This window comes from Oryzias melastigma, linkage group LG11, assembly GCF_002922805.2.
Source record: "Oryzias melastigma strain HK-1 linkage group LG11, ASM292280v2, whole genome shotgun sequence".
Taxonomy (NCBI): Eukaryota; Metazoa; Chordata; class Actinopteri; order Beloniformes; family Adrianichthyidae; genus Oryzias; species Oryzias melastigma.
Window position 1 is genome coordinate 2747843 of NC_050522.1, and position 16118 is coordinate 2763960.

General features: G+C 44.9%; 1 protein-coding gene across 1 annotated transcript in view; it reads left to right on the top strand.

The window, feature by feature from the left end:
- Nucleotides 1-469: 469 nt before the first annotated feature.
- The window catches only part of LOC112136263 (KH domain-containing, RNA-binding, signal transduction-associated protein 3), a 62538-nt gene continuing 46889 nt past the window's right edge, over nucleotides 470-16118 (top strand). Inside the window, exon 1 of the mRNA XM_024257859.2 lies at nucleotides 470-781. Coding sequence (XP_024113627.1) covers nucleotides 691-781 — 91 coding nt within the window. The 5' untranslated portion in view covers nucleotides 470-690. The remainder of the gene's footprint in view (nucleotides 782-16118) is intronic.

Sequence of the window (16118 nt, forward strand, 5' to 3'; positions counted from 1 at the left end):
TTTTTTTTTCATGTATTATGACCTGATTGCTTGAAATAAACTATTTCATTCATTCATTCTTTCTTTCTGTTTGCTCCTGATTTACAATGATTTGAATAAAGACAAACTCAATTTTAGGCTTGATTTTCTTTATAAAGGACCTTCATCATCAGAAAAACGCCACCAGAATATGTTAAAAACATTGTTTTCTTTGAAGTTGGTTTTGAATTCTGTCTGACAGATTTCATTGCAGTCCCCAACATTCCTTTGGAATCCAGGACCCCCCAGGACTGAGCCTTGGGGGACTCCAAGTCTCATATCTAGAAGTGTTTAAATGTTTCATCTTTTATTCACACTTGAATCAAATAAAAGCATCTTTCCTCACTTTCTCTGTTATGACGTCTTATCACAAAAAGATGAAGCCCCGCCCCCGTGTCGCCGCGGACCAATGGCCGCTCGCGCCACCTCCCTGCTCGCCTGTGGGCGGGGGGGTCTGCATGCGGCGCGAGGCGGAGCAGCTGTAGTCAGACGGGATGAAAGCTGCCGCGCGCTTTTAAAGCGCCCGTTCTGTGTGCGCGCGAGGACGGAGGGATGCTGTTGTAGCGCGAGCGCGGAGACAGCGGAGCTCGCGGGTTCGTCAGTCACATTCCCAGCTTTTGTTAGAGCACCTGAGGAGGAGCCAGAGGAGGAGGAGGTGGAGGAGGAACACACATGGAGACCGACAAGATCCTACCGGAGCTGCAGGCGGAGAAGGACGCGCTGGACCCGGCCTTCCAGCACTGTCTGCGGCTGCTGGAGCGAGGTGAGTCCGGGCCGCCCCCCTCAGAACTCACAAGCCCCCGTGACGAAGGAGGATGGAGGCTCTTCCTCACAGAGAATAAAGTTCAGACGAACGCAGCCTGCTGAGAGATGAAGTCAGGAAACACCTGAAGTCTGACGTCCACGCAGGAGCCGCGAATGAGCTGGCAGTCAGGAGAGGGATCCTAGGGGCTGGTGGTGAGGGTGCTAAGCGGCCCCGTGGTCGGGACGGGTGTCTCCTGCTGGGCCTGGTCTCAGCCCAAATGCCTTGGGCGGCAAACCCAACAAAGCAGAAGTCTGGAGTCTGCTGGATCCTCATGCAGGCCGTCTCCTCAGTGTGTTAAACTGGGGGTTAAGTGGGCTTTAAACCCCTCCTCAGAACCAGATACTCCCCCCAACAGCAGGAGTTAGAAGACAGAATGAAGTAAAGATGCACCTGTTCCACTCAGAAGCCTCTCTGGTTTCCACCTGACCCCCCCAGCTGTGGTGTGACTGCTCAGCAGCACCACGTCCATGCTGGACTGCAGCAGCGTTCCAGACCCCAAACTAAAACATGAAGATGGACGTGTTCGAGGGGCAGGCTGGGAACCTCCTAAAACAGTTCAGAAACTCAGATGTGTGAGCTCTGAGGGAGAGTTAAGTCATTTTTCTGTATAATGATGTGAAGTTTCAGGACAGGGGGATGAGCTGGTCTGATCTTCTGGAGCTTCATGTGATCCTGCAGCTCAAAGTGGAGCCGCTGGATCTTAAGCAGACACTGAAACCAGCTTTGCTTTTGGAAAACTTCTTGTCAGATATTTTGACTGGCGTTCAGGTGTGAGCAGCAGTTCTTCTCCTTCTCCACCTGCTTCCTGTTACCTCCTGATCTTTGCACCTCCAGCAGAGGTTGGCAGAATTCATGAGTGAGGTTTTAAGTAAACAGATTCCACGCTGCGGGAAGTTTGGCGTGAACAAGGCGCCAGAAACTGTAAATCTGGTTATCAGTCGGGTACATGGCAGATGGAACGCCACGCCGCTTAATGAAGCTTTTCTTCTGCCGCCGTTGGCTCCTGGACCTGATTGCACGTCTGGCAGGAGAAGCGGAGCAGAACTGGAGCGACCGCCATGACAACTGCTTCCAGAAGTTTAGAAGTGGATTTGGGGGGGGCTTTCAGGTGTGGAGAAGCAGCATGCTTCTGTCTTTACTTAGATCCAGCTCAGAAACCAGAAAACATCTGAACCGTTCCCCTCAGAAGCTGAGATCTGCCTCCGCCTGCTCAGAGAGCCCCGGCTGCAGCGCTGCCTCCCTCCCTGGACCTCCAGGAGAGCTGCCAGGTGGGATTTGTGGGAAAACACTGTCAAAGATCTCCCTGCAGCGTGCTGGGCAGCCGTCCTCGTTAGATCGGAAGCTTTGCAGGGAAGCTGCGGCCGGGACGGCAGATCATTTAGCCTCTGCTTTATCAGCAGAAGCTGCAGCCGCTCAGCTGATGGTGGAGAAAGGACTTCCTGAAAGAGGCTGATCCTCTTGGCAAGCAGCACTTCCATATTTGCATCCTCCCGATTCATGTCCCCTGAAGACTTTTGTTGGGGTGTAATCGATGGAAGCAGACATTCTGAACAATGTTGGGCTTCAGTGAACAGAGTGACAGGCACACGCAGCAGTCTGAACGGCATAAATGTTCTCAGAGCTTTTAGGAGTTCTGCTGGGATAAACCCGAAAAAGCAGCGACTGCAGCGTTTCCGTTCCACTGGAGCGACAAGAAAAGTCAATTCATAAACACTTTTAAGAGGCAATAAATACAACTTTGGTTTATAAAAGATCAATAAAAGTAATAAAAAACAATAAACCTCAATAGTATCAAGTTTCCATGAAGAGATTAAACCATTTAAATAATAAAAATCTTCCTAAACGAGATTTAAAACTCAAACACAATCAGACTGTTTTTGATCTGCAGATTCTCTTTAGCTGAAATTCAAAACAGGTTTAAAGTCCCCCATGACAATTCTTTTATAAAAAAAAACATTCTCAGTAGTGTTTTAATTGTGATTATGAAGTTTGTAACCAAAATCCCACAACTTAAATGTCTTAAAAATAATTTTTTCATGTTGATCTGAAGCCTGCACAATCTCCTCTGAGGGGGTGTGGCTTTTGGAGCTAAGTGGAGCTGCTCCTTCATGGGCACGCACACACGCCCCCCTCCCCGTCTGATTATGGTAGCTCTGTGTCTAACTTAGCTTTAGGCTATTTAACTTTTCGAACCTACTATGTTTAAAAATGTGTTAAACTTATTTACAATCCTTTCCAACTGCGGTCAAATGAGCCGCCGTTCACATTTCCGTGGTCACATCAAGAAGCTCCGTGGAGTCTGGTGGAGATTTTCCAGCGTTCTCAGTCCTGCTACCGTAAGTATTGGATGAAACTCACACCAAAAATCCAGTGATGCTGATTTGACCACAGAAATGTGAACGGCGGCTCATTTGACTGCAGTCAATGTGAAGATACCATCTTCTCTTCTCCAGAACCTGAACTAGACACTAGGAACAGATGAGGGTTTAGTGCATGTGCAGCAGAGCTGTTGATGGAAAGAAGATCATTCATTCAGACAGAGTCTGTCCAAGACAGTTTGGTTGATTTAAAAGGAGAAATACTCAGAAATACAAAAAGAAAATGATTTCTTATTATATTTGTTCTCTTTCAGAAGAAAAATGACACACAGACATGTTAGAAACTCTAAAAACAGGATTTTCATCACAGGGGAACTTTAAATATCCGGCATGGAACATTTGAGGAGCATATTAGAAAAACTTTTCTGCAGAGGAAAGTTTCTGGAAACCTGCTGCAGGTCTTAAACTGAAGCTGAACACATACAGAAAGTACAAGTTTCTCTTTCACATAAATCAGCAGAAATGTTATGATTTTTTAGTTTCTAATTTTTCGGACCTGTGTTTCATCGAGCAGATTCAGTTCATTTTAGCGCTTGAATGAGGCTGTGCTGAGACGATGTGTCTGTGAACGCTTAGTCAGAAGAGGTTACAGGTAGACGCAGAGCTTCACCCAGCTGATGGTTTTAATCCTGCTGCAGATCATGACATCATCTGCTGTCTGCAGCGCCCCCGTCCGGTCAGACACCTCCTCTGGCGGCCGTCCCAGCTGGGTGGACTGGTTCAGCAGCATTCTGCAGGTTTCTCTTGGCTGTGTGTCCGGGGACTGTGCAGTCTGTTGGGGGGGACCGGCTTTATTGCAGAAGTGTCAGGGCTATCCAGGATGTAGCTGTCCTCCTCTGGCTTTCAAATGAAAATGACGCTTTTCAAAGTAAAGTTCTGACTTCAGCTGTCAGCCGCAGAAACGCTGCTGCTCCCAGAAACCTGCTAATAACCTGTTACTTTCCTGCCTGCTGCCTTTTCTGAGTTTTACTTTGACATTGGCAGGATTTTTACCCCCCTGTACTAGTGCTGGGCGATATGGAAAATATTGTATATTATGATATAGATTACTTTATATCACAGCAACGATAGATATCACGATATACGACAGTAAAGTATAATTTTTTTTGTTATTCTCTGAAAAAAAAGTCACAAAAATGTCATTTATTACTGTTCTCTGACTTTACTTGTATGGGAAATTTTAGAAAAAGACATTTTTGCACAAAAGTTCATCAATAAAAATTAACAAATAAAAATGATAGAAGAGAAATCGCTCAATAGACATTTGGTCGAGCCTGCACTCCACCAGACTTGAGATGAAGTCTTTTTGCCTAAATTCCCTGTCCCGGCCCCTCCCTCTGCGTTCTCAGAGGGATTTTTGGTCATTGAGCAGAGCAACTTAACGTTCACCCCCCGCCAAACATGACAAATACATCTGAAACAAAAACAGCCGACAAAGATGCAGAACCTGAGCAGGTGAGATCTTTGCATCTCTGAAACGTGGGAGACGGCGGCGGGAGAGCCTGACGCCGTCTACGGCTCAGAGCTCTGCTGAGGGCTGAGGGCTTGCTCACACCACGCTCAGCAATGCCGTTCAAGCGGCCACTTCCAATTAGAACCCCCGTAAATTCACGTCTGGAGCTTCTACGGTCAGAACTCTGGTGTTCATTTGTCATTAGGCTAGTTTCTAGCACTGTTTTCAGGCACTACGTACACGCAGCCACTGATCACATGTTGATACACCAGGTTGAACTTTACCAATCAGGGACTCAAATTTGGTTGTGACGTGTGGATGGCGTTGCTTTTATTTCACAGAGACTGTTTGACAGTTGTTCTTGGAGGAGAAATGAATAAATGTGGTTGGAATTCTATGACACCAAGTCGTTCATATATCGGAGTAGAGCTGAAGAAAAAACCTGGAGCCAGATTTACATCACTTTGACAATTCCTCTTCCAACTGTAGGTGGTGGACATGTGCTAGCAAACAGTAGAAGTCCCTCCCTGCTCGCCCTGTGTGAACACTACATGCTAAACGTGCGTTAAGAAAGCTCTCTTTACTGCATTTCAGAACACACATGCCCGTGTGAGTGTAGTGTTACTCACCAGGAGGCTTTAAGGAGGAACTCGGCTTCATTTGGTAAAGAAGTGAGGAGAAAGACCTCTGGTTTCAGGATGCCTTTCTGCAGGTTTCACTGCGCCTGCTGGGAGCTTCATCACAGATTCACTCACAGCTTCACTCCTGCTGGACGCTTGTTTGTACTCATTCTAAAGAGAACAGAGATCCTCCGTCAGGTGAGCTCTCACTCCTGCTGGAGCAGGAGAATCAGCAGGTGTGGCTGTCAAACCATCAGCTCTTACTCCAGGGTTTGTCCGGATGGTTGGTTAATGTCCAGGTGAGGGGGGAGGGCATACAGGGATGACCTGAATTCTCCTCAGCAGATGCACATCGTCTAGATCTACCTTAAAAGTTCCTCAGAGGAAGCTACTGCTGGGTAACATGTCTGAGGAGAATCTTCAGACCTCTGATGTCCCGTCTGTCAGGTTTCATGTTGAACATGCGTTTCCACTCTGAAAGCTGCGGTCTTCCTCCACCTGCGTTGGTGCTCTTTCCACAGCGGCTGAATGAAAGCAGCTTGAATAATGCAGGGCTTGGCGTTGGAGGCAGAATGCTAAAAGCTGGCGTCTTCATCTTCATGGTTCTTAGATTGTGTCCGGGCCGACTCTGACTGCGATCGCTGACGTTCCTTCAGACCAAACACGGACGGATGAACGTCATCCTTAAACATCACCTTCCCTTCAACACCTAGACTTAATAATCATTGTTAGATGTTATAATGCGCAATTCTGCCCAAGACAAGTCAGAGTGGGATTAAACCAGATTAAGATTGTTAAACTAAACGGTGTAAGCCTGTTTGGAGCGGACAGGCTGGAGCACCTTCCTCGGGGAAATCTCCTTTGTCTCCATCACCTTCCCGCCGCCCCAGCAGCAGCTTCCTTTGTAATGACAGAGGTTCTCTCGTGTTTTCCTGTGCAGATGAGCGGAGGATTAGACGTGTTTTCTTTTTAAAACCGCTTTATTAGAGCTAATATTTGACTTTGGAACGTCTTTTCATTCAAGGATTCAGTTCTGCGTCTCCCAGTGACACCCCCCCCATCTTTATTTACGTCGTTTTGTAAGGTTGGCACCTCTATAGAGAAGCTTGCAGTGGATTAGCTTCTGCGCCTTCCCAACTGATCCGATCCGTTTTGTGTAATCCAACTCAATTTAATTATGTTTATCGTTCCACGTCGCCGGTGCTGAGGAGCCGCAGCTCCGCCGAGATAAGCCCAGGGGCCGTGGGCCCGTTCCGCTGTAAACAGATGCTGGAAGTTCACTCCCACTGAGTAGCGTTGCAGGTTCAGGCCTCAGAAGTCACAGCGCGGAGATATTAATATCCAAGGTTAAAACCAAAGTTCTTTCGTCTTCTGTTGGCGGCAGGATTTATGTAGTTGAGCAGCCCTCCATCCCTCACACCCTCTGATCTTGGGAGAATTAGGTTTGCATGCAGTCAGCTTTATTACTTCTGCGAGTCTAATCCTCTGCATGAGATATGAAGCGCTCAGCACTGGAGCCCAAACACGTCTGAAGGGCTTGCAGCCGGAGATTCTTTCTTCCCTCTCAATGTGGCGCTTTGTTACAGCCCTTCCCATCTTTGAGTCCTGCGGCTGCTGGTGGCGGGACCTCTGCACGGGTGAGAAAAGCGCAGCCAGCAGCAGATGCTGCAACTCAACAAGTGTTTGAGAGGAAGGAGCCGTCTGTCTTCCCACTCCGGTCCAGCGGCGCTGCAGCCCCGCCCTTCATGCATGGGTGCTGCGATGAATAAAGGAGTAAAGAGGGACGCATCACATCTTCTGCCCCCATCACTGTCATCACGGCTGCACCGATCTGTTTGGTGGTGTGGGGTTGAACATCCTGTTCCTCCTTTTGGATGAGAAAAACTGGGCAGAGCCGTTACTGAGCGGATACGGGTGCTGCGATGTTTGCTGTTGAAAGATTTTCAGGGTTTTTTACTCAGCAAATGACCGGACTGCCCCTATTCTGTTGAAGAAGTTAGAACTCATTTACCTGCATCCGGAGTGTTCTGCATCCCTCTCCATCTTCATGGAACTTTGAAACTCTTATTTTTCAGAGAAGAGTTTAAATGATTCATGGACTGATTTCCTTTTTTTTTCTCTTATTTTATGATCTAGAAAATCTTTTTTTCAGGGAGGAATCTGAATCTGTGATGAAATCAGAAAAAGATTTTTCTGCTGTTTCTCCAACATTCCCCCCACTCCCGCTGTGGCGTTTGCTAGCTTCCCTTGTTAAAGTTTGCTGTTGGATTTTGTCGTTGAGTCTCGTTAAAGCCTGGAGTGTCTGCTCGTTAAATGGCTGTAACTTTATCATTAGTGTGTGGAAACGTCCTCCGTCCAGGAGCAGAGCGAGGCCTGCAGAGAGACGGGCTGAAGCCTCATTCCTGCCGTGGAGGAGCACAGCAGATAGAGGCGTCGGAGGAGGAGGAGGAGGAGGAGGAGAAGGAGGAGGAGGCTTCATCTTCACGCTGCAAAAAAAAGAGAGGCAACCAAACGACGTCTTTAATGGTTCCTCCAGCTGCTGATGAAAGAAACAAACACATAAATCTGAGCTCTAAAAACATCAAACACTTAACACTGAAAATAGTTTGAGCTTGATGGCTCACGGTAGACCAGGGTTCGATTCCCATGGAGAATCAATTAACAGCACTCATTGTGGATCCTTGACCCTTCACTCTGCTTCCCACCTAAGATTTGTTTATTGCTTGACTAAATGTGACCCCCCCACCCCAAACACACACACTTTTGTCATGAAAATGTTCAACGAAATGTCAGCTTTGTGGATAATCTGGAACAACACAGACCTGGATCAGAGGAGAGGGAAACACAGTTTTATGTCCATCAACTACGAGAGACCCGATGCCATTTTTGTGTGTGTGTGTGTGTGTTCATGTTTGTTATATGTGTGGGTTTTTGTTAGAATTTGAAGGTGTGTTTGAGCTCCAAGTGTGTTTCAGTGTTTTTTTTTTACACCTCTAGACTCTTGAGAAATGGTGTTCTACAAAAGTGATGGTTCAAAAAATAGTCTCCAGAAAACACAAAAACCAGTGTGTGTGTGTTTCTGTAAGTGCGTTTGTTCAGGATGTTTATGTGTGTGCGTGTGTGTGTGTTTTTGTTAGAATTTCAAGGTATGTTTGAGTACTAAATGTATTCAAGCGTTTTTCTTTTTTTTTTTTTTTTTTAACCCTGTACTCTTGAGAAACGGTAGTCCCCTAAAGTTATGGCTAAAAATTAGTCTTCATGAAATACAAATACCAGTATATGTGTGTTTCTGTGCGTGCTTAAGTTCGGTGTGTTTGTGGGGGGTGTATCCTGTCTGTCATTTATTTAGGCTGTGATTAAATTTCAGTTCGGACAAACTGAAAGGAAATTAAACCAAACTTGATCAAAAAAGTATTTAAAAAAACAATCAAACTAAAGAGGCGTCAGACAAACACACTGTTAGAGAAGCTGAGATGGTGAAATGAAAAAATAAGCATAAATGACCATTTAGTCTTCATGCTAGAAATCCTTGGAGATTCTTCCTGATGCTGATTGTTGGTGCAAAATACATTTTTGAAATATAATCTTAAAAAATAATCCAGATTAATATCACATCAAACTTTATTTATAAAGGAATTCTCATATATTTGTACCACAAAGTGCTTGACACTATAAAAACATTTATTTACTGACAAAGACTTTCACAAAAACACACCGCGCGGGAGAGGGCACATGCTACCGCTCCCCCGGTCACATAGAAATCACTAAAAGGAAATTCAAAAATATAAATAAAGAAAACCAAGATATGTTTATGAAAAAAAAAGTAAAAAAGTATGAATACATACAAGAATGTGAAATAAATATATTCTCTACATTTTACACCGATCAAAAATAATCTACAGATTAAAACAGTGGTAGTTGCAGAGCTGAATGTGTTTCGGTAAACATGTGTGAGCGCATCAGCAGCAGGTTTCTGCTTCAGCTAAAATTTGGTTTTAAAAAAATTAAAAGTCTTGATTTCTTCTATACTTTCCCAGAGAAAGTCTTTCTGTGGACTGGAACCAGTTTTCTTGGCTCCTTTGAGACGAGGCAGAAGGTGTGTGTGTGTGCGCATGTGTGCATATGCCGCTGAAGTCGTGGCACCTGCAGAGGACCCCCTTTAAATCAGAAGCTCCAGCTGAAAGTGTTGTGAAGTATTCCCAGCGTTTGTGGAGTATTTATAGATCTGGTGCATGTGGGCTCGTCTCCACATGAACTAATCCCAGTAAAGCCGGTGTCCGTTGCTGTGGCTGCTTTTACGGCCCGTCAGGAACTCGGTGGCAGCGAGGTTTAGGCATCTGCAGATAAACGCTATAATCCTCAGTCCTGTTATTTATTTTTGGTTTTGGTCAATTTGTGGTTTTATTGGTGATAAATAAAACATATCTTGTTGCTGAAGTGAATGATTTGCAGCGTCTCTGCCGCAGCGGTTATATTTATCAGCTGCAGCTCCAGTGGGAGCGTCTGCAGCTATTTAGCCGTCAGCTCGTTCATTAGTGACGGGATCACAGGCATCACAGCTCAATTCTTGGCTGTCATATGTAATGCATCTCTGGCAGAGATGATTGTAATTACAGCGAGCGTGCAGTCCACACAGGCGACGCCTCCTCAGCTCGATGGGAGAGGTGAACGCTCAGAAATCCAGTTTATAGATCTGTGGTTCGTGTCTGCTCACCCCTCCGTCCGGGGAGTGGGGGGGTTTAATTGCCGCCTGACCGGTGCTGGTATTGTGTGGAGATGCGAAGCTCCGATAGGAGAGGGCGAGGGGAAGAAGGGGTTTTCTCTCTGTGGTTGTTGTATTGACAGCAGCTCATCCTGGAGCGGCTGATAAGGACGGCTCATTCAGGGAGGAGTGGATTGCATTTCAGGACCAGAGATTGGAGCTTTTCTCCGAGTCCGATATGACTTCAGTGACAGTCAGATCTGACGTTTGAAGGGCACAAAAGCTGGCAGAGATATCCCAAGTTTTACTGCCATTCCAGGGGGGGCGTAGCCATAACCTTGCAGCAGAAATGAAACACCTGCACGCTCCAGGAGCGTTCAGAATCAATGGTGGGGGGGGCATTGATTTACAAAGCAAACGCAGGGCCCTCGCAGCACTTTTCATGTGAGGTGTCCACGTGCAGGTCCATGCAGGAACAGGAAAGCTGATGTTTCCGTCACGCCTGCTGCATGGAAGCAACCGCAGGCAGCACTGCAGCTCCGCTCGCTGCTTTTCTTAGACAGTTATTAATGAACCTCGCCCCCCATTCCAGACGAGGATCGCATCTCTGATCAATACATGATGTGAAACAAAAGCCAAACATCAGGACCCGGATCTAACCGCCCCCCCCGTGAACTCCGCCTCACACCCGGCTGACGAGCTGCATGTTAAACATCTGTCAACCATGACAGATCACTGTGACCACCACTGGGGGGGGGGCGCTAACGTGGAGGAGGCCCCCCTTCACCCAAAACTGTCCTCAAAAAAACTTGTAAACACATTTTATTCCGAGTGTGTGAGTTCTTTAGAGCCTGAATGAAGGTAGATTTGAGGATTCTGCACTCAGATTTTTGTGATGTTCTTTGGTTTTAGTCATGTTCTGTTTCTGTGTCAGTAATACCAGGTTTAGGTTGTGAAAAGGGCTGAGTGATAATTGAATTTTATCAATTAATTCAAAATTGTTGTTTTAGAGGATTCATTTAGGGAGAAATCTGAGTTCTATTTTCACAGGCCTCAGCTCTCTTTGACTTCCGTTGTTCGGAGTGCTGCCGCGATTAGTCGACTAATCGGTGATTAATCGACTGTTAAAATAGTCGACGACTAATTTAATAGTTGATTAGTCTTTACTTTATATTATATGGAGTCAGAGTGTAGTAAAGTTGAAAGATATAATGCCATTCTGCTAGCTTTTTGGACCATTTTTTTTCATTATTCTTTCTGTTTTTAGGCTAATTTGGAGTTTAGCTAATGTTTCAGCTACACGCTAGCTGTTTTGGCTAACTTAAGCTTTTTTAAATTTTTTATGCTGTTTTGGAAGTTAGCTAATATTTCAGTTACATGCTAGCTATTTCGGCTAACATAGATTTTTTATTTTATATTTTAGGCTAATTCGGCATTTACCTATTATTTTAGCTGACTATCAGCTTCAGTGTTTTCAGCTATCAGCTTCAGCGGGTTTAGGTATCAGCTTCAGTGTTTTCTGCTATCAGCTTCAGCGGGTTTAGCTATCAGCTTCAGTGTTTTCTGCTATCAATTCCAACATCTTCAGCTATCGTCACTAGCATCTTCAGCGGCCAAATTCAGTTTACAGCATTCCCACAAACATTATCACAGATAATGTTAGTGGGATTATATCTAGTTTTTAGTCATTTTGAAGCTAATGATGGTTAAGATGTGTATTTTATATCCACCTTTGTGCATGACCCGATTGGTCGTTTTACTTCCGGGTATTAAATGGTTCACAAAAATGACTCATATTTCATAAATAATTTTTTTTTTTTTTTTGTGTTCCGAAGGTAAAATGTGATCATATACATGGATATAGTTTACTCTGGAAGGCTGAAGAAAATCCTGGTAGGGACCCTTTAAATTGGATCTAATGCAGCTGATTCTGACATAACTTTTTCTCTTTGTCAGAATTTTTTGTTATTACATTAATTGGATCAAAGGTTTACTGTAGTTCAAAGAGTGTGTGTTATTTTGCAGTTGTCAGCGACAGCTCCGGTGTTAAAGGGTTAAAGCGGACTGACTATCTTATGTTTAAAGCCTGCTAGTAGTAAGTGGGTAAACTGTCCTGACTCCTGCTACTTTAGTTTCTAAATCTGCCTCAGTCTGTGACTCAAATAGTTGCTAGCCTCGGAGTGGGCGAACACAAAGGCAGGTGTCTGAAAGGAAGCAGGGCTGAAGAAAACAGGAAGTCAAAACTTCAACTGAAGGAAACAAAGTGACACCCACAAGGAGGACGGCAAACCCATCCCGACAGTGAGGTGCTTCTCTTCTTTTCCTTAAAACCTTTTTTTCTGCTCTCCACTAAAATGCTCCTTTCATGATGCTGCTAATCTGGCTTTTCTTATGCAGTAATAACACCTCCCAGCTAGAGTCACTCTTCTTTCCAGTCTCTCCACTTATCCTCTGTAGCTCCATTATTCAGTTCCAGTCCACCTACCATTCCCTGCATATCACACAAACCCCCCCATGGCAATCGGGACTGTCTGCCTCATTATCATATTTATTTAAAGTACCGTATGACCCATTTCATTCCAACATGGGTTCCTCTGGTCATGATTGAGTGGTCCCGTATTTGAGGGTCGTCTCCAGAGATGCTGCTGTGCATAATGGGAACATTACTGTTAAGCTAAGTTACAGGCCTGTCCTTGTCGGTAACAGAGAAGGAGCAGCAGTTCTTTTGTTTCTAACTAAGAATAGTTTTAGATTACTATAATTTCCTCATTACATTCCAGAAGTGCAGACTGAAAAAGAAGGAGCCGCCTCTGCTCCCGTGGAGAGAATGTTGGAAATCCAACTCCAGCGATCAATGAGCTGTCATGTAAGCAATACCAGATGAAATACTGAATAGTTTCCCTCCTCATAATGATATACTCTACAGAGTCCTGCTGGTGGGAGCCTTGGGCTGCTGTGTGCCCTCTTCGTAATGTGACCACTCTAATGGACCACATCTGATGAGGAACCATGATTGCTGCAATTATTCACAAAGAAACCTGCGACTCTCTGGTTCTACCTTCACTGCAAGATTTACTGGAGGAATCTGTTGCTTAAAGAGTTTCTCATAGGTCACCGACCGATGGCTCACCATGGATGATTAATAGAAGGATTAATAGCTATCGAATGGTTTGCTTTGGATCCGTTTCTCTGGACTTGGCAGCATCTCCGCTGTATTGATCTGCCTCTTGCAAATTTATGGTTATATTTCTTCAGTTTGCACAAAGGCAAAAAACATTTTTGTCTCTGCTGGCATCAGTAACGGGTCTCAGCTTTGTCTGCCGCCCCGTCTGGGTGGGACGATGCCTTTGCCACAACTTGAGTTTCACTGCTTGGTCCATCACAGATCATGACCTTCACAGCCTTTTGGAAACCTCTATTGATATGATGTGACTGATTTCCTCTCTTCGTCCGTGTTTTTTGCTTGTCCTAATTCTGTTTCATGTCGAGAAAGGAAAAGCTGATCCTATCCTAGTAAAATTGATTGTACATTAACTTCACTACCCGCCCCACATGGGCCATCTCGCTGCTGTCTGATTTAGCTTCAGCAGTGGGCTTTATCACCTCTCTTTCTAGTCAAATGGCTGGGAGCTCCGATTGAGACGTAATTAATGAAATGGCCGGTTGTGCCGCGCACTGGAGGAGGTCTGCTGGGACAAAGCATGAGGGCTGAGAGCAGCATGGAGAGAAACTTCATGAAGAGAGAAATGTAGCACGTTTGAGAGGACAAAGGCAGCAGACTGCACTCACTTTAGAGGTCTAATTAGAGTGTCGTTCAGCTCTCTGGACTCAGAACAAAAACAGAGCGCATGCATCTTTAGCAGAGAAAATGATTGAGGCTGAGTACAGACGCAATGAATGAACATGTAAGCACAAAGACCTCCCATCAAAATGTGGATGTGATCTGCCGTTTATATGAACTGGAACTTCTTAGTGTCACAGCTTTTTAAATTCAGGGATTTGAGATTTAAGAATACAAGAAAAAATTCCCAACTATGTCAATTTGTTAGACTTTATGGACACAGTCAAACTCAGCATCAGTCTTACATTTTTAAAATAAAACATTTCAGGCTGAGTCTGACTTGACACACAGCTTCACTGCAATAGTTCAGATGGTGCGCAAAGTGGATTCTGTCTGGAAACCAAAGGACCCACCAGGAGAAGAGAAGAAGTCATTTTTGTTTTTTACCATCGATAAATAAAGCCTTAGTCACAACAGGCCTTGTGGGTGAATGTGGCCATCTTCAAGTAAAAAATAGTGAAAGCGATATGGGGAACACATTCTCACTCCCAACTCGTCACATGTTGACATTTGGTTTTGGACCCTCCACGGCACTTTTTGAGGTTTTGAGTGTCCCCAACTCATCTTGTTTTGATGTGCTGGTTGTTCACATTAAATCACGGGTCCACAACCTCTGGGCTACAAATCGGAACTGGTCTAGTACCGGGACACGGTGCGCACTGGTACCCTAACCCAGTGCCGGTACCATAACTCTAACTCTGTACTGGTTTGTGTCCGGTTTGGGTACTGGTACTGGAAGGGTCCCGAGGACCAGTCCGTGTCCGGTACCACATCCAGTACTGCTTCCTGAGGGTTGCTTGATTTTACAAAACAGTCAGCTGGTCACAAAACGACGAATTGGGGACACCCAGAATGTCAAAAAGTGGTGCGCAGGGTCCTTAACTAAAGGTCAAGTAGAGGATGAGAACGTGTTGGTATGGGGCACGTGGGTGGCCTGCACAACATCTGAAGATCGCTTGGTGATCGCTGAGTGAAATTGTTTATGCACATTTTTTTTCTTTTATCATGCTGTGAGTCGCAGGTCGTAGTGAACACTTAAACAGTACATAAGGATAATCAAAGGGGTCCTAGGTGAGACACAGGCGTGTCATTGAGATTTTCAACCACTCAAGTCCTGTAGACTGTGGAAGAAGCTTGTTTGTGCTGTTCTTCGGAGAAGTGTGGGCTCCTTGAGTTCACCCTGACTGTTACAATTTTGGAAGTCAGACAATTGAGTGTGGACATAAGGGGACTAACATTTCACATTCACACACCGTCAATGCAGCATCCGTGGGCAATTAGTAAGGGGCCAACTTACTAGTGACTACACTGTGGAGTAAGGATATCGTACCACAGCATCACCCGTACGTCACAAGTGTGTGCAATGATTTTTCTGCTTACGATCACGATACACACACAACGATGGTATACATCTAACAGGTTAACCCCTGTTTAGGCTTAAGAAGAACACCATATGAACTTATGTTCTTGAATAATTCTCAGAAACTTAAGATACAACCAGATCAATCTGTCTGAGGCAAGTTGATTTAATTGACCAATGCATTTCAAAATGAAATAAATGAATAATATTGATATAAGAAGAACGCATCATTTGGATTGAGACATGGTAGGTTTATTTTGCAGTCTGGTGCTACAAAAGGTTTGGGAATGCTGCTCTATAGGACATCTTCAAGCTGTTTTTCAGACTTAGTGTTGTGCAGTTTTGGTGTCCTTCAACGCACCGGAGCCAGAGTAACCATGAAAGTCGTAGACCACACTGTGTGAATTCAACCCTTCCCTTGTGGGTGCTCTGCTTCTGAGGACGTTGGCATCCAGAAGGTCTTTGTTCCAAAATACGGCCAGCAATAATGCATTTTAACAAACCAACTTCCTCTAGGAAGATCAATCCAGACGGATCAGCAAACATGTCCAAATTAAGACTTTTTGATCTTTCAGTTTTATAAGTTATTCCAAGTTTTTTAGAATTGCTTTCTGCTCCTAAGAAGAAAATACTCTGGTGGTTCCAGTTGTCTGTTGAAGTTGGAACAGGGCATTTTGAACAGTGATTTCATCAAAGACTTAATCAGTTGAGATGTAAAGCCAAAGCTGGAGCTCTTGTCTTGATCTTCATTTAGGTGACTGATGCAATGAAGCGTTTTTCATGTGGAGATGTCCTCTTGTCTCCTGGAGGACGTGCTCTTTTATCTTCAGAAGCTCTGCAGGATTCACTTTGCCAGCAGCTTTAATTCTCTTGAAGGCCTCACTCTCATCTTGAGGTGTTAACTGTTTTTCACCAACAAGTCCAATGGTGTGAAAGCAGAT